The sequence below is a fragment of the Nothobranchius furzeri genome, chromosome 18 (genome assembly GCF_043380555.1).
Source record: "Nothobranchius furzeri strain GRZ-AD chromosome 18, NfurGRZ-RIMD1, whole genome shotgun sequence".
Taxonomy (NCBI): Eukaryota; Metazoa; Chordata; class Actinopteri; order Cyprinodontiformes; family Nothobranchiidae; genus Nothobranchius; species Nothobranchius furzeri.
Genome location: NC_091758.1, coordinates 24,411,084 through 24,434,059, shown reverse-complemented (window position 1 = coordinate 24,434,059; position 22,976 = coordinate 24,411,084). Strand labels below are relative to the sequence as shown.

At 40.9% G+C, this 22,976-nt stretch overlaps 3 protein-coding genes across 7 annotated transcripts; 2 read left to right on the top strand and 1 right to left on the bottom strand.

Moving 5' to 3' along the window:
* The first annotated feature begins 707 nt into the window (after positions 1-707).
* On the top strand, positions 708-8,013 carry LOC107392123 (rab GTPase-activating protein 1-like). Its single transcript, XM_015969716.3, has 8 exons — positions 708-1,165; positions 3,043-3,123; positions 3,215-3,325; positions 3,446-3,550; positions 3,626-3,709; positions 3,789-3,860; positions 4,966-5,223; positions 7,526-8,013. The coding sequence occupies exons 1-8, from the start codon at positions 1,058-1,060 to the stop codon at positions 7,754-7,756; spliced, it is 1,050 nt and encodes a 349-aa protein (XP_015825202.3). The 5' UTR covers positions 708-1,057; the 3' UTR covers positions 7,757-8,013.
* A 97-nt stretch (positions 8,014-8,110) lies between these two features.
* ebi3 (Epstein-Barr virus induced 3) lies at positions 8,111-15,433 on the top strand. 3 transcript variants are annotated; one of them, XM_054741730.2, is made up of 7 exons: positions 8,111-8,191; positions 8,286-8,401; positions 8,723-8,837; positions 8,908-9,001; positions 10,653-10,770; positions 10,862-11,025; positions 14,574-15,433. In XM_054741730.2, exons 2-7 carry the CDS (start codon positions 8,308-8,310, stop codon positions 14,727-14,729), a joined length of 741 nt encoding a protein of 246 aa, XP_054597705.2. In that variant the 5' UTR covers positions 8,111-8,191; positions 8,286-8,307; the 3' UTR covers positions 14,730-15,433. The 3 variants fall into 3 exon arrangements, with proteins under 3 accessions (XP_054597705.2, XP_015825207.3, XP_015825206.3); XM_015969721.3 differs by having other exon boundaries at positions 8,283-8,401; XM_015969720.3 differs by having other exon boundaries at positions 8,271-8,401.
* On the bottom strand, positions 14,905-18,978 carry odf3l2a (outer dense fiber of sperm tails 3-like 2a). 3 transcript variants are annotated; one of them, XM_054741728.2, is made up of 6 exons: positions 18,631-18,976; positions 16,902-17,060; positions 16,466-16,576; positions 16,244-16,366; positions 15,992-16,130; positions 14,905-15,324 (listed from the first exon to the last, which is right to left on the bottom strand). In XM_054741728.2, the coding sequence occupies exons 2-6, from the start codon at positions 16,948-16,950 to the stop codon at positions 14,979-14,981; spliced, it is 768 nt and encodes a 255-aa protein (XP_054597703.2). In that variant the 5' UTR covers positions 16,951-17,060; positions 18,631-18,976; the 3' UTR covers positions 14,905-14,978. The 3 variants fall into 3 exon arrangements, with proteins under 3 accessions (XP_054597703.2, XP_054597704.2, XP_054597702.2); XM_054741729.2 differs by having other exon boundaries at positions 16,902-17,055; XM_054741727.2 differs by having other exon boundaries at positions 16,466-18,978.
* Positions 18,979-22,976: the final 3,998 nt, after the last annotated feature.

The window sequence follows — 22,976 nt, the reverse complement described above, 5'->3', positions numbered from 1 at the left end:
AAAGAGAGAAGTGAGCAACACCGACTCGCTGAAGCACAGGGAAGGGAAGTTGCAGAAGATGTGAAACTGGTCCTTTACACTGAATAAAAGGAGAGATTTCACAGAAAGGAGAAGAAACTGCATCGTAATGTAAAAGTGACTCTGCAGGAAAACAAGGGGTCACAGACGCCGGGCGGACGAGAATTCACTTCCCTGTTTTTCTTGCTTTGGTGTTTCTAGCTCTACCTGCTGGGCCTGCTTGTGTTCCTGTCAGGCTGCTTGGAGGAGCAGAGCTTCTGCACAAATGCCTTCCAGTGACATCTCACAAATACAACATCTTCACACACATAAGCAGTGTTCAGCTGACATGTCGGGCATGTTTGCACAGCGTGTGTGTGTGTGTGTGTGTGTGTGTGTGTGTGTGTGTGTGTGTGTGTGTGTGTGTGTGTGTGTGTGTGTGTGTGTGTTTGTGTCGGTGAGAACAAAAACATTAAGAAAATGTTTAAAATATAAAGTGCATGAAGGGGAAATCTCGTTATTGCGTCGTGAATCACAGCCAAGCAGGTGATTAAAGTGAAACCTGAGGGTTTATGAACAGGTTGTGTGACCTGGAACAATAGGAGATAAGACTGTCAGGGGTGTGTCTGTCCTTTCTGTCACTCTCTCAAGTCTCATTGAAATCCTGCTGAACCTGGCACCGCCCACAACACCTGTAAACACGCAAACCACCTCCATCCTTCACCTGTCAGCCTGTGTGAGTGTGTGTATGCGTGTGCCTCCTCGTCTGTCTACTTCTGCTGCTCATCTTTGAACCATAAACAGTTTATTTGCTTCTGGATGACTTGGACTTTGTCCTGCCTGACATTTGCTCCTTACACTCATGTCCTGAGCTGCCCTTTCTCGTCTGCACAGGAAAATCAAGGCGACTGCATCTTTTTACGTTTGCTTCACGTCTCTGAGCTGCTGTGAGGTTACCTGCAAGTGGATTTCCTTGGCGTTTGTAGCTGGAATTGGAGGCTTTAGGCTGTGATTGTTTATTTGAGGGAAAGAAGCCCGTGTGGCTGAATAGCGTGGCAGAATGATGGAGGAGGTGTCCATGGTGATGGCCCATGATGCCCATGATTTGGAACAGATGAGCGAGGAGATCCTTGCTTTTCTGGTGGCTGAACCAGGACCAGCATTAGGGGTAAGTTCTGCTTTATTTCTCATTAACAATAATGAATGTTGCATGTGAGGACACAATAAACTTGATTTGACATTTAGCCCAGCCCATGATCCAACCGCTTGTAGAACTAAATCATGTGATAGAGCTCTTCATTAGGTCCCAAAACCATGTTTCTCTCAGATTCAGGCCTGAACTTTGACCACTGCTGTTCTCTTTCTGTCATTTATTGCTTTGTTTGGGCCAGTTGTCCTGATTTATGGTCCATCGTCTCACCTTTGAGTCTAAAACATGTTGGTTAACAGAGGAGTTCAATTACTGCAAGGTGCTGAACCCATCAGCCCTCCGCCACATATTGGCCGTGTTCGAGATGAGCCAGGTCTGCACAGATTAGATCACCGGTGATCGGTGCTCAGTGCATGCCGGTTAGATTTGTGTCCGTCTTGACGCCGACTTGCTCTGACGTCATGCCTATGTACGCAACGATATCCTCGTGAGTTCAAGGCGGCCACAGATTTTGGGGCACGGCGCTGCAGTTGCTCTCCACTGGCTGCAAAACCTAGGGGATGACGGGAAACGCCTGGCTCTCACCTGATCTAAGATCTGATTGGTTCACATTCTGATCCAGACATCTGGTGGTAGAACATGAAATGTTTCCCCTCTCCTCTGCACAGAACTAGTCTGCATGAGATATGGCCTCAAGGTCTCATGCATTTGGTTCTAACCAAACAGAAGAATGAAGAAAGGACTCTCTCCTTTTAACTAATCAAAGAACTCTGTTTTAATAAAGCTAATCACGCAAAGTGTTAGTCAGTAAATAAGATGTGACCGATCGGTGAAATCACAATATTAATTACTTTATTATAATCCTATAGAATATAAAGGTAATATGACGTTAAATGTTCCAATAGGACTGATCTCACATAGCGTTAAAAGACATGACACATTACTTTCACTGATCCAATCAGAATCTGCCAGATCTGACGGAGGCGTGGTTTTGGTGAAAGTAATGTGTCATGTCTTTTAACGCTATGTGAGATCAGTCCTATTGGAACATTTAACGTCATATTACCTTTATATTCTATAGGATTATAATAAAGTAATTAATATTGTGATTTCACAGATCGGTCACATCTTATTTACTGACTAACACTTTGCGTGATTAGCTTTATTAAATCAGAGTTCTTTGATTGATTAAAAGGAGAAAGTCCTTTCTTCATTTTCTCGATGCAGATTACAGTTAAAATCTGATTTAGATCATCTTATTTTGTTCAATAACTGACAGAATTTAATCACTTTTAAATTGAATCACATCCTTTCAGCTTTGATACATTTTATAAAATAGCTTTTCTTTTTAAACGTTTTGATCTAAAGCTGCAGAGCCACATGGAAAGTCAGACTTCAGGTCCTCTAAACTGCTGTTTCTATTTATTTGTTGGGGGGGGGGTCCCATTAAAACAGTAAATTTCCATTTAAAAGATCTCTCTACATTCCTTGCGTGAGCTATTGCTGACAAGCAATGACAAGCATGAGCCGAACACAAAACACATTCCCCCTTCAAGACAGATTTTTGATCTGAGATAAAATGAAACACATTCTGGTTGTTCGTTTGAGATATTTAAGATATGACAATCCATTTCATGCTTTTTTGAAAAACCTTCCTCCCTCTATAAATTCCCAAATGCGTTGTAGATTACCATGTCCCCCATGTACTCGGCTTTATCTTATCTTTGATTTACGTCTATTTGGATCTGTTTCTGGAGCCTGCTCTTGATTTGTCGAGCTTATCCGACATCCTTTAAGTCTGTTGGGGAATGATAGCTTTCTCAAGACCTGTCAAAATTGACAATTATTTCACATTACTGTATTATTAAATCACTAGCGACTGTCTCTCTTGTCAGGTCCCTACAAAGAAAGCTAAACTCAAGGAGGGCCGACTGCAAATCATGGATAACAAAGAAGACCCTTTGGACAAATACCTGGTTAGAGACTGCTCGTATTTTCCTCTTTCCTTTTTTAATAATTCCCATTCTTCGACCACAACCCCTGATGGGATTTCTCTTTGTTACACAGAAGGAAAACCGCCGGCTTCAGCAGGCCAGTCTTCGCCTGGAGCAGGAAAATGACAGTTTGGCCCACAGACTGATCAGTAGCAAGGTTGCTCTGAGGGGCGCTCTGGACAAGGTACAGCTGAACCTACCTTAAGATCTAAACACGTGGATGTCGTTTTGCAGATGGGACAAAAGCACAGAGAGTCAGAATGAACTCAAATTAAAGCCTAAGAAGAGTTTTGTGTTTTTACAGGCCGAAGACCAAGTGGACAAACTAAGCAAAGACCTTCTGCATGTCAGGCATCAACTACAAGCTACAGAGGTGGAGAAAAGAGGAAAGGAGGAAGAAATCACCATGGTAACAAGGGTTTCTGCAAGTCTTACATCTAATGTTTTTGATTGTAATTATGAATGTAAATATTTGTATATGTAGCTAAAGGAAGTGTTCCGGAGAGAGGTGGAGAGGACCGAGCAGGAGGTCAAAAGGTCCTCTGGAATCATTGCAGACTACAAGCAGGTAACTGAAGATGGTTGCTAACAGCATGTGGCAGGAGGATGTTTAGCCTGATGGGCGTAAAAATGTTTTTTGTTCTCAGCTCTGCTCTCAGTTGACACTTCGTCTGGAGAAACAGCGGGCCGCCCACCAACGGGAGTCGGATGCGCTCAAGGTGAAAGCGGAGCTCCTCCTTTTCAGATCGACACATCTTTGTGTTTAGCAAACCTCTTTAAAGCCCAAGTTCACTTAAAAACATTTTTGCTTGTTAATTTACAAAATGATCAGTCACGCTGAGTTATACATGCAAGCTGAACATAAAAATTGTCTTCTACCCCAAATCCCTGCATAGAAAACAGACGGGGAAAAGCTCGGGTCAGAAAAAAGCCGCACAGACTGATGCAACACTGAAAGCAATCATTCACGGAGTCACTCATTTTGGCTCTCAACGGGGAAGAGAGAGCAGGGCACGTATCGGCTAGTAGAAGCTAATCGCTAACATTAGCAGCTCCGCCACAAGGCAGAACTCCTCCAGGCTTGTGTCGTTTGTGAAAATAAAACATCAACATTGCAAAGCAAACAGAGTCAGTCGTAGGGTTGCGTTGCTGTTAGCCAATCAGAGGCAAGAGTTTCAAATATCGAAAATTGTCGAAACAGGAGCACCAGATCTTTTTTCCCACAGAAATCGACTCACAAGGCATTCACTGAAACTAGAGACCACTGCAAATGTGTTGAAGAAAAAAAAAACTAAGAGTGAACTTGGTCTTTAACATGGCTTGTAGCTGACAAGTGAAAGGTGGGTTTTGTTGTTCATCTGTGTGTGTCCGTGTGTTTGTTAGTAAAACTTCTCTTGAGTGATTTTAGTGGAAATTTAACAAAGTAATTGATATATGAACATGGCGTTAACTTGATTCAATATGGCCGCCACAGCTGTTCAGACTTAGCAATCAAAGTTTTCTACACGTCATTCTTAAACTGAGTTCAAATTAGGTGTAGCAGTAGTTATGAGTTATTCTCAGCACACACTGCAGTTTCTACAAGATCCTTCAAAAGTGTCAAACTGCACAAAGTTCAACATTTCACCAAAACAAATTTCAAATATTTTTCTATCAAAACTTAGTTTAGATGTATGATGGGTTCACGCCTTCAAATGGCAACCTTTTGAAAACTCAAAAATATTTTAGGTGTGCAATATCTGAGTAATGTAACAGGGTTTATTTGTAAAATAAAAGTATTTATCTCACTGTCCTCTTCATATACCTTGTCCTATAATCTCACAGAGTACGATGAAGGCGTGCCCCAGCTGTCGACACAATGAAGAATCAGTCCCTCCAGAACACAACTCTGAGGAAGCCGTGCAGACAAACAGCAGAGAGGTGGCTGAAAAAGACATGGAGGACACCAACAGAGGTCCCTCACAGGATGATGGGATGAAAGAGAACCAGGAGACGGAATTCCTTAAGGCTCAGATCACGGAACTGGAGCGGGAGCTGGTCCAGACAAAACTACAAATGGTGGAGGCCAAGTGCAAGATCCAGGTAATAAGTCCTGTAGAACAAAAGGTCTCTGTGTGTTTTTGTGCCAAGAAGTAGGAACAACATACAACACAAGCATTAAAAACATAATAGTAGAATAGAATAGAGGATTCCTGATAACTTGGACCAACTTCCAAGAAATTAAAAGTTGATTCATACATTGAAAAAATGGAAGTCCTCTGTTTGTTCAAGTTACTTATTCCTTACATGTAGTTTCTACCAGGGGCGTCTCCAGAAAATTTTGATGGGGTGGCCAGATGGGGCCAATGAAATTTTTGGGTGGTACACCAAATTGGTCCTTGTGTTAACTTTGGGTATTGCATTGCTCCTTTATTTGTTTGTATTATAAAAACAGTTCATATCCAAAACATTTAACACTTTACAATAAGGTACGCAAAATTATGCTTCGTTACTAGGGAACGACTTAGGGGGTAATGAGTAATGAACCAGGGAAGAACGGGTAGTTAACCAGTAGTTACTGGTGAAAACACTCATCAGTCTTGTTTCATAGTCTAATACATAGTTAGCCAATACTTACTGGTAAACACCCAGCAGTCTTACGCAGAGACTAATAGGTATTTATCTATTTGTGTTTTGTTACTAGGGAATGGCTTAGAGGGTACTGGGTAATGAAGCAGGGAAGAATAGGTAATTTTAGAGTGTTTTTACATGTTGATTTCAAAGTTTATAAAAGTAAAGTAAAAGTAAAATTTTGTGTACTTTTCAGATTATTTAAAAAAGTACCCTAAACATTGAACATTAGCGACTGATTTGAGCCAGGTAACACTGTAACCTGCAGGATTTTGGTCACCCATCTCTGGAATATTACCACACACAGGATGAAAGAAAATGATGTGTGAAAATGCTCAATGTATTGATGGTAAATGACTGTGTAACAATATATAAGTAATGATTAAGAATTGAGTAAGTACATATTCGTTCCTCAGTAGGTACTTGGGAGAAGGCTTCACTTTAAGGTAGACAAAAGCAGTAGGTAATGGTTAAGTACCTAGTAGGTACAGATTTGATCCTGAGTAGGTACTTGAGAGGAGGCTTCACTTTCCATCATCTCAAGATGGATGGATGCTGACGATGGACAACGAAGTGACAGACGAGTGAAATCAAGATGAAACAGTGATGTTAAATCACTGTGATGTTGCAAATCATCTGAATTCTTCATGAAGTTTACAAAAGAGAGTCCACAGGCACTACATTCATTTGGGATTCATTCCTCATTGCATTCATAGATAACTACCTATTAGTCCCTGAATAAGACTGCTGGGTGTTTACCAGTAAGTACTGGTTAACTACCTATTCTTCCCTGGTTCATTACTCATTACCCCTAAGTCGTTCCCCAGTAACGGAGCACAATTTTGCGTACCTTATTGTAAAGTGTTACCCATTTAAATTAAATTTTACAAACACAAACATTTCAGAAAAATACATTTCAGTTTTTTTAAATGTTATTTCAAATTTTATTTTAAAATGTATTTTTTTGTTTAATTCACCTGCTGCTGTGTTCACAAAAAACTATGGAGATAATGACTTGTTTTAAATGGTGAGCAGCAGAAACATACAGTATGTATTTATTTTAATTCTGATTATTTCTTCACTCATTAAATGTATAATTTTTATTTTGTTTTACAATTATGTCTTGAATCAATAAGATCAATTTATGTTTTGAGTGAACATTAATATGATTTATTAACACTGGCTTTTGCTGCGGGGCCCAGCAATTTTTAGGGGTGGCCATGGCCACCCCTGGCCACCCCTTGCGGGCGCCATTTGTTTCTACATAATTGGATTGTGTTTGAACATAATTGACTTGTGTAATGCTAACTTAAAGGGGTACAATGTTGTTTATACATGATTCCTTCATGCCCAGGACAGAAGCCTCCCCAACTGTCAACAGATGAGGGGTGTTTCCATGATAGTTTTCCTGATTGTGACATCACAATAAGGGACATTTTCAAATGACATATAATAACAGGATTCCTGAAACAAGAATCTGACAAAACATGTATGGATGGGTTTTATTGGTGTTTGGAGTGTTCATAGAGGCAGTAGAAACCCATAAGGCAACACAAAAAGATGCAACGACAGGGGTTCGCTAAATTTGTCCCATTTTAAAGAGGTGGCAAAGAAGTTCAGCTTTTTTCTGAAGACAACTGATCATGATAGCCAGGTAGCAGCAGGGACATGGCATCAGTTCCCACCATTTAAATATAACTTTGAATTCCAGTTCATCTTTTTGTGTTAAACTCAGTAGAACAGTTTTGGATCACACTGTTGTGTCGTCCTCCAGGATCTCGAGCACCAGAAGACAGTTCTGACCAATGATCTCCAGGAAGCAAAATACAGCTGGATCAGTAAGGCCTTCACCTCTTTACGGACCTCTGGTGGAGGAATTCCCGTTACCAATATTCCCAAAGATGTAACTCCAGCTGTGAACTGGAGCCTTCCCAGCCCTTCCGTCTCTAGATGGAACCCTAAGAAGATCTCATGGCCTCACAAAGACCATTTTAAACACCTTTGAACAGCTGGACTGTGTATTAGATATTGTTTTTAATAAACAAGATTATCCTGGGCATCCTTTACTTTTCATGTGGATATTATTTAAAAATCTGCTTGCTGCACTTGCAGAAAAGTACTTGAAAGCACACAGGTGATGTCATAAGTTTTTTCTTTACTGTTTATCATTTTGAAACATTTTCCCTCTGAATGTTTTATGCTTTTGTCAGTTTTTTTAAATATATCTTACAAAAATAAATAAAAAACTTTTGTTTGACACAAGTATGGAAAAACTAAGTGTGATTGTGTTTGTGACATAAAGAAACCAGAGGATTTCCTGTAAAAAAAAAACTTCCTCTTTCTATTTGTGATAAGTGTTATTTAGGGCTCTGAGGAGCACACACACATAACAGCTGTTCCTGGGTCAGCATCAGCTTCAACTCTTTAACTCTACTGATAGGTAATAATACAATCTAGTATAAAATTGAGCAGCAGATCAAAACATAGAAAGATAACGTTTAACTGAAAAATAAAGACAGATTTTTTGTTAGTAGGACCACCTTCGAAGCAGCTGAAATGTTCTACAGAGGGTCTGTCATGGTTGCATTCCTTGTTTTTGTTCTGGGAAGTCAAGCGTTGGGCATGCTGACAACTACTGCAACACCCAAAGGTGAGTCTGAAAGAAAAAACTTAATTTCTGTTATGTGTAATGTTTTTGTGATACATGTATATAGGTATGCAGCATTTCTGCATATGAAACATCTAAAGGAGCGAAAGGTCTGACTTGTAGAATAAATTAGTGCAAGTAGCTAATGTTCTCATCTGGAAAAAGGAGGATCTCTTTTGTCGTTGCTAAATGAACAATGCAAGCTCCTCTACCTTCCCTCTGTGGGACTCGTCGCCACAGGAGGCCAAACTACAATAGTTGTGTCATCTGTAAACATCACGATTGGCAGGATTGAATGTGGTTAAATGTCCTTTCTGCTGTCAGATCCTCCCTGTGCTCCCACTGTGTCCTGCTGGTGTTCCAGTTATCCCAACACTACGCTTTGCTCCTGGCCCCAACCCTCCAACTCCATTCCGACACGTTACATCGCCACCTACAGGTAAATTTTGAGTGCACTGACCCCTTTTAGTGTGACAGGCTCCCTTCAGCATTCTTTTGTTTTTTAACAGAGAGAGGCACCAACATGCTAGCATCAGCCATTGTCATCTCATCCCACCTGGCTCTTCATCCTGGCCTCTGGCTGCACCACCGGCCTCCCATCGGGTACTGATTTATTTACACCTCCGGTAGATTAGTGACATTGTATCCTAAATTAAACCAAAATTCGATTTTTTATTTATAGAAACACATTTATCCAGGACTCCCCGTTTTTAATCTCAATAGGACCTTCTTGGTTAAATAAAGAATAAATAAATAAATATATTACACGTTTAAAGGTACAATAAGTAAATGTTTTACAGTGAAATAATCACAAAACAGTCTAATGGCTCAGTCATGTTAGAAGGAAGGTTACATTGTCATTAGCCTTGTTCGAGTTGAGCAGCGCCTCGCCTGGAAAAGAGACAAGAGCAGACGTACGCAGCGGGGGAGTGGCTGAAATCCGGCGTTTAAATCGGACAGATTTCCCTACATGTGTAGCTTACGGGTGACGGTTGATGAAGATATCGCGTTAGCGTTCATACTTGTTTAATTTTTATTTTAATTCTTCTGCCTGTTAGCAACCGAAACATATCCTCACATGCTTGTGGATATCATATATTGTATGTGGAGATATGACTGTAATAATAAGTTAAGGTTATCAGCCGTAGTTTTAGTGTGCTCATGGGAAACGTGACAAAAGAAAACAAATCACATTTCTCTTTATGGCCCATACAGTTGTCATCATCAACGTTACATGATTTACAGAATACATGTGACCAACTAACAGTTTGCATTCTACCACCGGATGTTTGGACCAAAATGTGAACCAATCAGATCTTAGATCAGGTGAGAGCCAGGTATTTCCCGCCATGCCCTAAGTTTTGCAACTGGTGGAGAGCAACTGCAGCGCCTTGCTCCAAAATCTGCGGCCGCCATGTTCTCACGAGGATATCGTTGCCTACAGAGGCATGACGTCAGAGCAAGTCGGCGTCAAGTTGGACACAAATGCAACCGGCATGCACTGAGCGCCGATCACCGATGATCTAATCTCCGCAGAACTGCCTCATCTCGAACATGGCCATTGTTTACGTTCCGTCCTGACTCCATACTTCCTGGTTCAAGAACCAATCATATGTAAGTCCATGGGGGTTGCCAAGTCTGCGCCAACATTTGTAATTTAACACTGGCCATCAAAATGCGATAGTGCTGTGGCCAGAATAAAAGTCAGTAAAATGATCACCCCATTTGTACTCCTAAAAAGCTACGGCATCTTTTTGTTTTACTCTAAACAAACAGTGAGTACTTCTAGTGAAGTAGGCTAGAGGTTAATGTTGAGCTAACAATAGTCAGCTCTAAAAATATCTGAAGCTACTTTTTCAACCAACAACTCGATGTCAATGTGAAATGTATTCATCTACCTAACTTACTGTGCATGACTCGTCTTCACCAATCATCTAGACTCTTCTGGTGCGGATCCATAACTGGCAACAGTTGCTCAGATGGGACTTGTTTGTTTTGATACATGGACTGCAGTACCCAAATCTGACCACAGGATGTGATTCTTACTTCCTGCACCTTTAAGCGTCAAACTCTGTTTGCAGCTGTTAGTTTTATATTTGGAGTTCCCTCCAAAAATCTTTAATTTTTGATGAATTAACATGAATTTCATGGTCAGTCAACTTTTTATGAATTTGTTAAATATTTGAACATTATTTAACATCTAAAATTCAATGCATAAATGCGTGTATGAAAAGAATATATTTCCATTCTGCAGCTGTGGCACTGTCACCTTCCCAATCTGAAACTTCTCACTGATTACATCATCAACATCACGGCTGTCCATTCTGGTGGCAGCAGCTCCTATGTAAAAAATTTCATGCTGGAGGACATTGGTGAGAATTTACATCATTACCTGTTTAAAACTGATAATAAAGGTGTGATGCTTACGTCCTGTAAAGACATGTCGGTGTTGTTTATCTACAGTGAAACCCAATCCTCCAGTTGATGTCCGAGTTTCCCCTCACAATGTCAAAAACCTGTTGGTGGAATGGTCTCCACCTCCTACGTGGACAAGCCTGGACATCTTCCCTCTCAAGTACCAGTTACTGTACCAGTGGGAAAACAGGGGAACCCCAAAGTCTGTCAATGTAAGAAAATATTCCCATCAAAACATTTGCAAGGTAAAAGGTGTTGCAACAGCAGCAAAGTGATATAAAACCTAAAAATAGACACAGATCAACTGTAAAAGTTGAAAATTTCCTAAAATCTGTCAGAATTCCCCTTTGCAGCTGTGGTTTTGTAATTTATTGCAATGACTTGTTTAGCTGAAACCACTGAATTCTACTTTCACTTCAGGAATCGAAGTCTTAAAGCCACTCAGGAACTTAACATTTCTGTTTTCACGCACTTTAATTTTATATGTGTTATTTATGTTCATTTAATTCAATTTTCAATTCAAGTTTATTTTTATAACACCAAATCACAACAAGAGTCGTCTCAAGGCACTTCACTAAGTAAACATTCCAATCCAGGTCAGTTCATTAAGCCAATCAGAAAACAGTTTCCTATAAAAGGAACCCAGCAAATTGCATCAAGTCACTTCAAAATTCTGAAAACTCAGTAAGTAAATAATGAAGAATTTGATTTAGTTCAAAGCCATATTATGCAACTTTTCCATATTTTAAAATTATTTTCTCAAGCCAGTATGTGCTAAAATTACCCTTTAAATGAAATCAAATCAAACTTTATTTATATAGCTCTTAATCATACAATGCATGTAACTCAAAGTTCTTAACAAATTAAAAAGGCCCCGCATACCCACATTCCCTCCCATCCCCAGAATTTAAAACCAGTCTGAGAACAAAAACCCCTTCACAACATCCATCCTCCGGCGCACACACCACACACGCACACACACACACACACACACACACACACACACACACACACACACACACACACACACACCTCCCATGGAAAAAACACAATGGACTGAGTTTAGATGAGCCAGACCAGCTAAGATAAAGAAACGCCATCAGGGGAGCCATCCGCCCCTACAGCAGCAGATCCACAGCAGCAGCCAAGCAGCCACAGGGCGCCCAGGACAGGGAGGGCGGAGACCCCCACCTCCACCGAGGCACACCTGGAAAGCACCCAGGCCGCCACAGCTGACCACCGCCCCCAGGGCAGAGGGCTCCCACAGATGAAACACTAGAAAAAGGTTAAATTAAGGTTAAAATATAAAATAATAAGTGCTAAAATGAAAATTGTAATATAAAAAGTTATATAGATATTAAAATAATGTTGATCATAAATCTATGGTTTAAAAATATATATAAATAAATAAATACTCTGTTTGAAATAAATACATAAAATAAATAAATAAATAAATTGATAAATAAATAACCTAACTAATAAATTTATTTATTTTAAAAGTAATAGTAATCAGTTAAAAGCTAAGCTAAAAAGATGGGCCTTGAGCCTGTTTCTAAAAACATGAACGTTCTCTGCGGCCCTGAGGTCCCCTGGCAGCTCTTTCCAGAGGTGAGGACCGTAGTACTGGAAGGACGCCTCACCATGAATATGAGTCCTGACTTTAGGGATGACAGGGAGACGGCTGCCAGAGAGGAGTGCAGGGACCGTGTGGGTTTATACAGTAAAAGCAGTTCTGAAAGATAAAAAGGCCCAAGACCATTAAGACACTTAAAAACCGTTAAAAGTATTTTAAAATCAATCCTGAAACATACTGGGAGCCAATGCAGTGATTCTAAAACTGGTGTGTGTGTGCTTCGGCCTCCTGGTCTTCGTCAGGACACGTGTTGCTGAGTTTTGTAACAGTTGTAGACCTGAAGCGCTCTTTTTAGGAAGACCAGAAAGCAGGGCATTGCAGTAATCTATCCTACTGGTGATAAAAGCAGGCATCAGCGTCTCCGTATTGGCCCGAGAGAGAATGGAGCGGACTCTGGCGATGTTCTTTAGATGATAAAAAAACTATTTTGGTGATATTTTTAATATGATGGATAAACGTCAGCTCAGAGTCAAAGATGACACCCAGGTTCTTCACTTGTGAAGATGGATTAAAAGACAGTGATTGTAATTTTGGTAAAAGTTTCTCTCTCTGGGCCTCAGGACCGATAACTAAAACTTCAGTTTTGTCCTGGTTGAGCTGTAGAAAGTTTCCTGCCATCCAAGATTTGATGTCTAAAACCTTTACAAGGTTAATGAAAGGTCACTCAGACCCCCACCTCCCCCTGTGGCCAGAATATTGCACTTGCAACTGTAGAGTGTTTGTCCAACCTGTTGGACTTAGAAAAAAAATTGAACTGACATACCTGGCGCTGCAGTCTGCTTCCAGCACATTTTCTGCATGCTTTAGATCATAAACACAGTTGATTCATTTCATTTAGTGATGATAACTCCTGTAGACACTAATGAAGGCTGGGGAGACATTTCAGTAGTTAGATTAAGGTGTTGGTTTTACCAAACGGACACTAGGGGGAGCTAAAAGCAAGCAAAACTGCCAAGTGTGCCTTTAAAAACTTTTGAGATTCAATAGAAAGTGGCACAACAATTCACGTTATAAGTCATTAAAATAAAGTCAACAAAAAACACTTTCCATTTTTGAAGAACAGAATGAACATAACAAAGAATAAACTCCATTGTTTTGCTAAAGGATAGAGGATGGCTATAGGGATGAAGACAGGGAAGGAGCGGCTCCTCAGGCCTGTGAGACTGCTCAGGTTTCTGCCTGAAGGAAGAAGGGTAAATAGTTCATGGGCTTCCTGGTTGAGATTTTTCAATAAGATAATTCAGTGTTCCTTAAGTATTCAGAGCCTTTTCAAAGCCATTTCTGGTTTTTCCTGAAACATCTGGAGACTCTGACATAAAATCGTAGATCATTCTTTGTCTTGTTAGACAGTAGTGAGACTTCTTGTGAATTTAGAGAATCTAGAGTTGGCAACATGTTTACTGATTCAATTAAATTGATCACTTTTAGCATTTAAGCAGCGAAAATGCGATATTGGTAAAAATTATCTTACGTAAATGAAGAGGCGAGTGAAGAGAGGCAGACAACAAAATAAAGCAGAAATAAGTGACTAATTCTTAAGGCAAACGCACCTTTGAATGTAACAAACCCATAAAATCAGAACAATACGGACAGGAAACGTGGAAAATCATAAAATATCATGATCAACCACGACAGCTAGATCTTATCATGACTATAAACATGATGTAGTCTTATGAAACATCCATCCACTTTCATCCGCTTATCCGGAGTCGGGTCGCAGGGGCAGTAGCCTAAGTCGAGAGGCTCAGACTTCCCTCTCCCCAGCCACTTGGACCAGCTCTTCAGGGGGAATCCGAAGGCGTTCCCTGGCCAGGTGAGAGGCATAGTCCCTCCAACGTGTCCTTTAGGCCTCCTTCTGGTTGGACGTGCCTGGAAAACTTCACCAGCAAGGGGTCCAGGAGGCATCCTGACCAGATGTCCGAGCCACCTCAACTGGCTCCTCTTATGAAACAGAATGGTGCTTTTTCAGTTCCATCCATAAAGGCCCTTTTGTTTGTCTGACATAAACCAGACTGGACATTTATTTCAACATAAACACTATGTGTGTGTCCTGTGCAGGAATGTGTAAAGATCTAAATGTGTGAAACGTTACAGCACCTTCTGACAAATGCATCTTTTGTTTTCCAGCTGGGTCCATTTGAGAGCACCAAGGTGGAGCTGAAGGGGCTGATGCCAGGGAGGGCCTACCGGTTCCAGGTGTGTGCGAAAGAAATGCTGGACCTGGGGCACTGCAGCGACTGGAGCTCACCAGTACACATAACAATATCAAAGACAAAGCCATAAAGACTTGTGTCCAGGTCTATTTGTTTTATAAATGTACACACAACCAAAATTTGTTGTATTTATATGAAGCGTATGTATCTGCACAAACAATGCTAACCAGAGTTGTTAATGTTCTGTTTTATTTATAAAAGTGTCATTTGTCCAATGTACAGTCTTCATTTCAATTAAACTTTGAATTTGTTGGTTTACAAATGTTAAGGTATGTCAGTGTCACAATGTGAAAAACATCCCAGTAGATCCTCTGCATTATTACTCTATCACATGCACCATGAGTGGAACAACAAACTCAGAGTGCCGGATGCCCATGCTGAAGGAAGGGGACTTGTGCAGTTGTCCGTAAGTCTTCTCCGGGCTGTAGGCGCCCGGTCCGGGAACAGTCGAGGAATAGCTCAGCCTTTTAGTTCGGCTTTGCATGCTGAAAGATGGCTGTCGCTGTCTGTAGATGTCCGGGTTGGTGCTGCCGTACTGTCCTGGTCCAGGTGTCTTGGCGAGGTCTTCAGAGGGAGCACCAACTTTCCTACGGCCTGAGAAGCTGTAACTGGCGCTGGAGGGTTTGTGTGGAATCTGAGGGCCCATCAGGTCTGGAAGTGTGTACCTGGTGAATGAAAGACCGGAATATTACATCAAACTGGTATTCCCTGTGTTCACCTGCCTTGGTTTTGTGTTTTTTCTCATATAAAAAGAGGAAGCTTCATTTATTTACAGCAGCAGGCTTTGTGGGAAGGTTATTTAATGTGAAACCAGAGACTGTGCTTGGATCCCGATGCCCATCTGTGGTTACATACACGCAGGAAAGGGAGTGTGGACACGGTCTAAGGAACACTTGGTTAAATTTTAATTAATAGTCTCTTCTCAAGTCGCTTCTCTGTTTTCTTCACAAAACCAGACCTCCATTGAACCAACTTACCAACTAAACATCACCATGAAGAATTTTAACGCAGCTGCTGCCTGAAATTCAAATTTTGACACGTCTCAGTTTTAACTCCTGTTTGTAATTTGGGACTTGATTTAGTAAAAATCCAAATTAGGACAAAACCCCAAAGTTATGGTGGATAAACTGCATAAAAAAGAACAACAGAAATGTTAAACCTGCTGCCAGTGGTTCATTTGTCACCATGATAACGAATAACACAGGAAATGGTACATTTAGCTTTTTCATTCAAGAGATGATTTCCAATCTATTGTGTTTTAAGTCATTTTGATAATTACAGCTGATGATCATTTACACTTTAAACCATATCAGTTTGTCCTCCTAACCTCACCGGTTGGGTCCAGGTACCGGATCTGCAGAGCGGTATCTTGTTCGGGTCCCGATTGTGTAGCATGGAGGCCTTTGAGAGTTGAGTGGTGGGGCTCTTTCTGGGCTGTAGGATCCTGGTCCAGGAGTTTGATTCAGATCTTCTAAGATGTTTGGGAAAATTCACTTTATTCAAGATGCACTTTATCAAACTAAATGATAGAAATATTTATGGAAAACTAAAATATTTTCTGGGATTACTTTTTGTTTTGATTACCTTTATTCACAATTCGTCTTCCTCTGCCTTTAATGGAGTAGGACGGTGACTCGATTCGGCCAAACCGAGTCACCTGGCCACCAACGTGGTACTTTGGCCCGGGACTGGAGTCTACAGACACCACTGTGGAAAAAAGAATTCCACTAAAACCATCAACATCTTTTTATTCTGACAGAAAAGGTGAAATATCTGAATTCTCCAAGAGGTTCCAGGTGAACTCACTAGCGCTGCTCATGCGGCTGTGGAAGGAGTAAGCAGGGCTGCTGGGTTTGGTGAAGTCATGGTTCATGTATCCGACTGTAGGGGGCAGACCGTAGCGTCCAGGACCAGGACCTGACAGTGAGTAAGAGTGGGAGGAGGAGGAGGACAGTGATGGAAATGATGCAACAGATTCAGCTCGGAGCAGCGGTGCTGCACACCCACCGCTCTGTGGCTCCGGCTGCATCGTCTCTGATCACTTCCATATGGAGCTCTTTGACTTATTTTCTATGGTTATGCATTTTAAATTCTTCCTCTGTTGTTTGGGAACGAATTCTAAACAAAGTAGGAATCTCAAACAAGTGTGGAGCAACGACTTTGTGATGCTGTGAGAGATTTCATGGTGAAACCAGCTCGGCTTTAATACAATCCATGTGGACACACACATACACACACTGACCTCGTTCTTTTGCAGAGATTATTGGTCGTTTCCTCACCACCTCCTCCATGCTCCTCCAGCTTCGTCCTCGTCCCTTGCTCTCCCTCTTTCTGTCTCCTGTCCTCTAGGACACAGCCTTATCTTGTGCTGCTCTCTCCAGGTGAGCCGCAGCCTCCTGTTCTGAATAATTCATGATTAAACGGTGAAGAAATCCTATCTCGGCTTTGAAACGCCCCTTTATCTCAAAGGTTCTTTCGTGGCAAGAACTTGGTGGAAAAATCAGAACCCAAATGAGAACGTATCGTGTTCCTTTTGTCAAAAACACAAAGTCTATCTCAATTAATGATGCACGAAACATGTTCATCTGGAGGAAAACGGATCGTTTTGTCTCAAACTCTTAAAAACCTTCTGAATCTTCTCCACAGCAGGAGTCTTACATGTGAGCTGCTTGTGATGGCGTTCCAATTAACACGCTGTTAAAAATGTAAGGACGCACGCTGCCCGCTGTGTCAGGTGACAGCCTGAGAGTTGCTGTGTAAACCATCATGGACTGGTGAGCAATAAACCTCGCCTCACCAGTGACACTTAGATTTCAGCAGAATGAATATTTAACCCTCTGCAGGCAGGCGTTGCAGGTTTGCAACAGTTAAAACCTACCTACCTGGTTACTCCACACACGTATTTCATGAGCATTTTTTAACTCAGAAGTACCCCTGAAGGACTTAGTTATTCGTCCTCTTATCAAAACTTATTTTGAGCCTGAGAGGGTTATATAAGCAGGTAAATACTTAAAGCTTTATCCCACAGTCCTTTCTAATCTCCACTCATTTGTTTTTCTGAAGGAAAATAGAGGAATATATGATCAAGTGTTCTTAAATATAACTGTTTTATTTTTAGAGACATGTGAGTCCATTCTCTGCTAAATAAATTTAAAAAAAATGTGGAAGTATTTTTTTAAGGCAATCAGTTATCGTCTAAATTATATAAGTTGTACTTAATTTATTGGAAATCCTGACTAAGTACCTTCACAATGAGGTATAATTTGAAAGGATCAGGCATTGATGGAATGAGTAACACAGCTAAACGCGTGGGTAGCGCCCTGAAGCGATGTACTCTCCTTTTTTGGCACTGATGTTGGAGTAGCTACCCACACATTTACCTGTGTTGCATATTCCTTGAATGCATGATTGTGTAGACGGGGTAAATATTGTTGCTTTTAAGCTTAATATATTACCTTTACTTATGACCAATAAGCTGTGATACTCTATATAAATAGAGGATATCAACCTTATTCGTCTTTGAATTTTTAATCAGGAGATTCTAGGATTCTTCGTTTTGTCAGTGATCAAAAGCACTTCGTACCAGTTCAGACAGAGTCAGGTTTATAAAAGGTAAGAAATGTATTTTCTAAACAATTAAAAACATGACAACTAGGACACTTTAAGTGATGAATGAATCTAGGTGGATGGAATGTGAGGTGTCATGATGTGTGTCATGAGCCGGGGTGAGTACTCTGCCCATCATCTCACCATCGATGAGTTTTTGCCTGCAGGAGAGGGAGCGCAGCTGATCCTCATCAGCCTGATCAGCGGGGCGGCTTTAAAAGGAGGACGATTATCCTCACTCGACGCCGGATGATTAACTACTGCCTGGTAGACTCTAGCCTCTTAGTGATATTGAACCTCGTCTTGTTTTGAAACATTTTTGGAACTCGTTTTAACCTGAACTTGTTTTCTGCTTGGATACTCACCCACAGACTTGCTTCATCGCTGGATCCTCTCCCGTCTCCGAGTCATAAGGATTATTCACCGGTTTGCTGCCTGGATTTCTACTCCGCCCAGCCGCCCCGCTCTCCACCGGTCACGCTCTCTCTCCACTGCCTCGTACTCATCCACCTCGTCCGTTCCACTCACCCACTCTGATTATCACAAGTCTCTTCTGGATATCACCCTGGCTCATCTCCCCTCCACGCTCATCCTGAACTTCCTCATCGTTCCACCTTCAAACAGTCCATCTGGACTACAATTCCCATTACTCACCTCTGGTTTTCCTCTAGTTACCGCTTCCGGATTCTTCCTCCCGCTGGATCTCCAGTACGCCCTCAGTTCACCTCCTCATTTAAATAAAATTATTGTTTCTTCTTTTACCTCGTCTCCGTGCTTGATTCTGTATGTATTGGGTTGGACACTTACCCCAAAACATGACAATGTGTGGATGTGATGCTATCAGAACCTCTCGTACCTGAAGAAACTGAGTTCTGAGTGGGAGTGAATTTGGTCTGCTATAAAATCTAAGTTGATGGTTTATAAAACCACATCAGATGCATTCTGTCGAGTCTACGTACCAGCTCGTAGATCCGGAATGTCAGGAAGTCCGTAAGCCCCCAAAGGTACCGAAGTCTGTAGAATCAACTGCAGTGCCACTAAACCGGTCTCGGGATGTCTCCAGGTCACAACAGGTAGTTATTTATTTCTATGGAAGGCGTCTTAAGGAGTCGAAGGTAGTTCAGCTTCATTCTGAAGGAACCGTTTGAGGTCAGCTGTAGCGTGCAACAGGTTTTTGACAGCTTGTAAAAGGATGCTCTAGGTTAAAGAGATTTCGCTCCGGATGGCCGGTCCGAAGCTTTCTCAAGAACTGACTCACGGTGAAGCGAGCTCTGTTTTAATGATCGTCATATTTTTTATTTACTAACGAATCAGAATTTGACATGTAAAAAGGGTTTTACCAACAAATCTCAGAAAGCACGCCTTGCGTCTGATACAGGAGTTCTGATTGGTGGAACCGAAAGCAATCTGTCATGACATCAGTTTAACCTTGTCATCGTCACGTGTCTGAGTGTGTGAGCTGTCAGTAGAGGGTGATTCACTTGTTAAATCTAACTTTACTGATCATAACATAATAATATTCATTTCAACTTCAGTAATTTAAACACAGATTAATCAAACCACTGTTATTATTATTCAACCATTATTGTTCCTTCAACCATATGATTATTTACTCATTTTGTTCATTATATGATTTAATTATGAACGTTCATCTGTCTTGTGCTGTGAAGCAAAGCAGTCTTAGATAAGAGGGACCTTAGGCAAGTACAGTATCTTTCTAGCAGATTAAAGCCCCAGTTAAGACTTATGTCTCCCTGTGACCCGATACTGAAGAGGTCGACCTGTAGATGGAAAAACAGACCATTTACGGAGGCTACAACTGTCAAAGTCAAACTTTGTTGTAAAATCAGGTTTTCTAACATATAAATACAAAACCAACATTAAAGGACTGGGTTACGCGTTTAATCAATACATCTGCAGTGGTTTCTAGTAGGAACGAATGCCTTGTAAGTCTTTTTCAGGGGAAAAAATATACCGGTGCACCATTTCTGACCTAAAAGTTGTCCACATCACAGCTGAGCTTGAGATGGCGGGTTTTGGAGTCTTATTTCCTGATATTTGTTCATCTCACCCCCTATTAGATGACAGCAACAAGTCACTGACCTGCAACGTGGATGTTTTATCTCCACAAATAACTCAAGCCTGGAGGAGCTTCTGCCGTGTGGTGGTGTTGCTAATGCTAACACTTAGCCAAAACTACTGCTGCTGATTGCCAGATGTTAATCCAACAACAGCCTTTCCCGTTGAGAGTTGAGATTGGTGAGTCTATGAATGCTGATTCACAGTGTGATGTAGATCTGTGAGGACTCTCAAATCCTAGAGTTTCACCATCTGTTATCTATCAGAAGCTAATGCAGGAGATAGGTGTAGGAGACTATGGCCCAATCCCAGTCCCAAGTTAAGACCCTCTCCTCATTGGTCAGTCTACATGAAGTGGGTCAAAGGTTACCCTGAGCGGGTTACGTGATGTCAGGCATTCAAGTATTGAGTATATTTCCTGCATATTACAGTAAAATATTCTGTATGTGACCATATTATGGTGATCCTTGGGTCGTGATGATGGGGCCCTTGAATATTGTTGCCCAGGGTACAACAAAGTGTTAATCTGGCCCTGGCTGCGAGAGAAAACGCTCAAGTGCCTTTTTTGAAAGTATGTATTTTCAAATGAAAGTTGTTCATTTTAGAATGATGAGTTGATGCTCTGAAGGTTTTAGACAAAGCAGCAATGAATGTAAATGTATTTCAAATAATTGTTTGGCTGTTTGTTTGAAAGTTGTTAATAAAGACTTTTTTAAAAGGGCAGCACAGCGACCAACATACTGGCATGCGTTGCGATCAATGACGCAATGCTCCGTGTCCCAATTCGGCAACTATTTGCACACTTGCGCTCGAAGCCTTAGTGCACACCTCCTCCATGTGCACTTTACAGAAGACCGTAGGGCGCAGTGCAGGTATAGGGATTGGGCCTACTTTCATGTTGAGCCTGCATGAAAAACTCAGCGTGACCGATTATGTTTCTGTCAACCACACCTTTAAATAAAACTGACCGAAATAATGTTTTGATTTTATGATCCAAGAGGAAGACTCACCAAATATGAAGATTAAAATCATTCTTTTAGTGGCAACTTTAAGTGAAAAGTGTTTTGTAAAATCTACCAGCATGTATTTTAGCAGCTGGTTCCAAATGCAGCTATTTCAATGTCTGAAAATCTGATTAAAATACAAGAAGCATCTGTCTTTTTCTGTTTGTTTTAAACAAAAGTCTTTAAAGACAAAGAAGTGATTGACATTTTTCTACAGACCTCAAATACATGTTTTTTCTCAAATAAAAAATAAATACATTTTCCAACGATGCAAAGCTTTCAGAAGATGGATTTCTCTGCCTGGAGCCTCAAAAGCTTTGATATTTATTGCCAAATAAAGCAAATCTATAGAAATGCATGCAGGGTTATTTATATATTCTTAATTTTAAAAAGTTGCGTCTGTTCGTTTCAACTAAAAACGTCTCCATGAGAGACTGAAAGTGTCAAAAGTCTGAGGTAAAACATCTGAAAACATGAACTTTTGCCAAAGACAGAAGTAAATAAAACCTTTAGAGGAAGGCCAGAAAAAAGACGACACTGGTTTAAATTTCAAGCCCCAGTGACTGAGTAGTCACAGGTGCAGTAACAAGACTCTGAAGTGTCGGCGGAGGGAGATGGATTTGAGTACGGGTGGGAAACTCAAGCAGAGGCTCCAGTTTCCCAGAGCAGCTCTGAAACGCTGCAGAGAGGTGTTCAAAGATGTGGCTCAGGACGGCGGGGCTGCGAGGACAAACAGATTCAGATTTCTGCTTTCTGCTGCTGCCGCAGAGGAACACAAGTCTGCAGCCAGAGCCTGGCTGAATCATAGTTTAGTGCAGTTCATCTCATCAGAGCTGCAGAGTCAAATTAGCATTAAGTACATTTTAATCTCAAACTTCTGCAGCAGGCTCAAAATGTGTCGTTTCAGAATGTTAGGCTCCAGTTTATGCCATTTAATGTGATTTAACCTGCGTTATCATACATACTTTTATAAGCTAAAATCAAATATATCCTTTTCTGTAAAGCTAGATTTTCAGCCACTAACTTAAAACTAGTTGAATAAACATCAAAACAGTTTTTACAGATATTTAAAAAAAAATTGCAGAAAGGTCTGTTTTTACTTTATCAATGTCTTTGCCCTTTAATTGTTTATTTTCATGAGTAATTTTGATAAAATTCTCGATTGGGCCATGCATGCATGCATGTTTATGTCGTTAAGCTCTGAAGTAAACCTTTTCCCCAGATTCTTCTCAAATAAAGGAGCTCCAACAGATCAAAAACAAGAACTGCCGCAGCGCAGAGATGCTCAGGTTGTGGTTAAGTGGGCCGATATGGATTTCTGATTTCATCAGATTACTCTGATTACTCATGTAATGGGTCCGACCAGAGGTGGCATACCCAAAACGTTTTTATAAGGGTCAGAGATGTTAGCCTGTGGCTTTGCAGCATGCTCCTTCATTCGTTTTCATTCAAATGAATTCAACACTTAGAAAATTTGAAAAACACAAACATTTCAGAAAAATACTTTTCAAACCTGAGTTAGAATTATTTCAACATTTATTTTTTTAGTACATTTTGTGCATGTTGATGTCTTCACAAAAACGACGGACATTTTTATTGTTGTCCTGAAAATGATGTAAACATGTTTT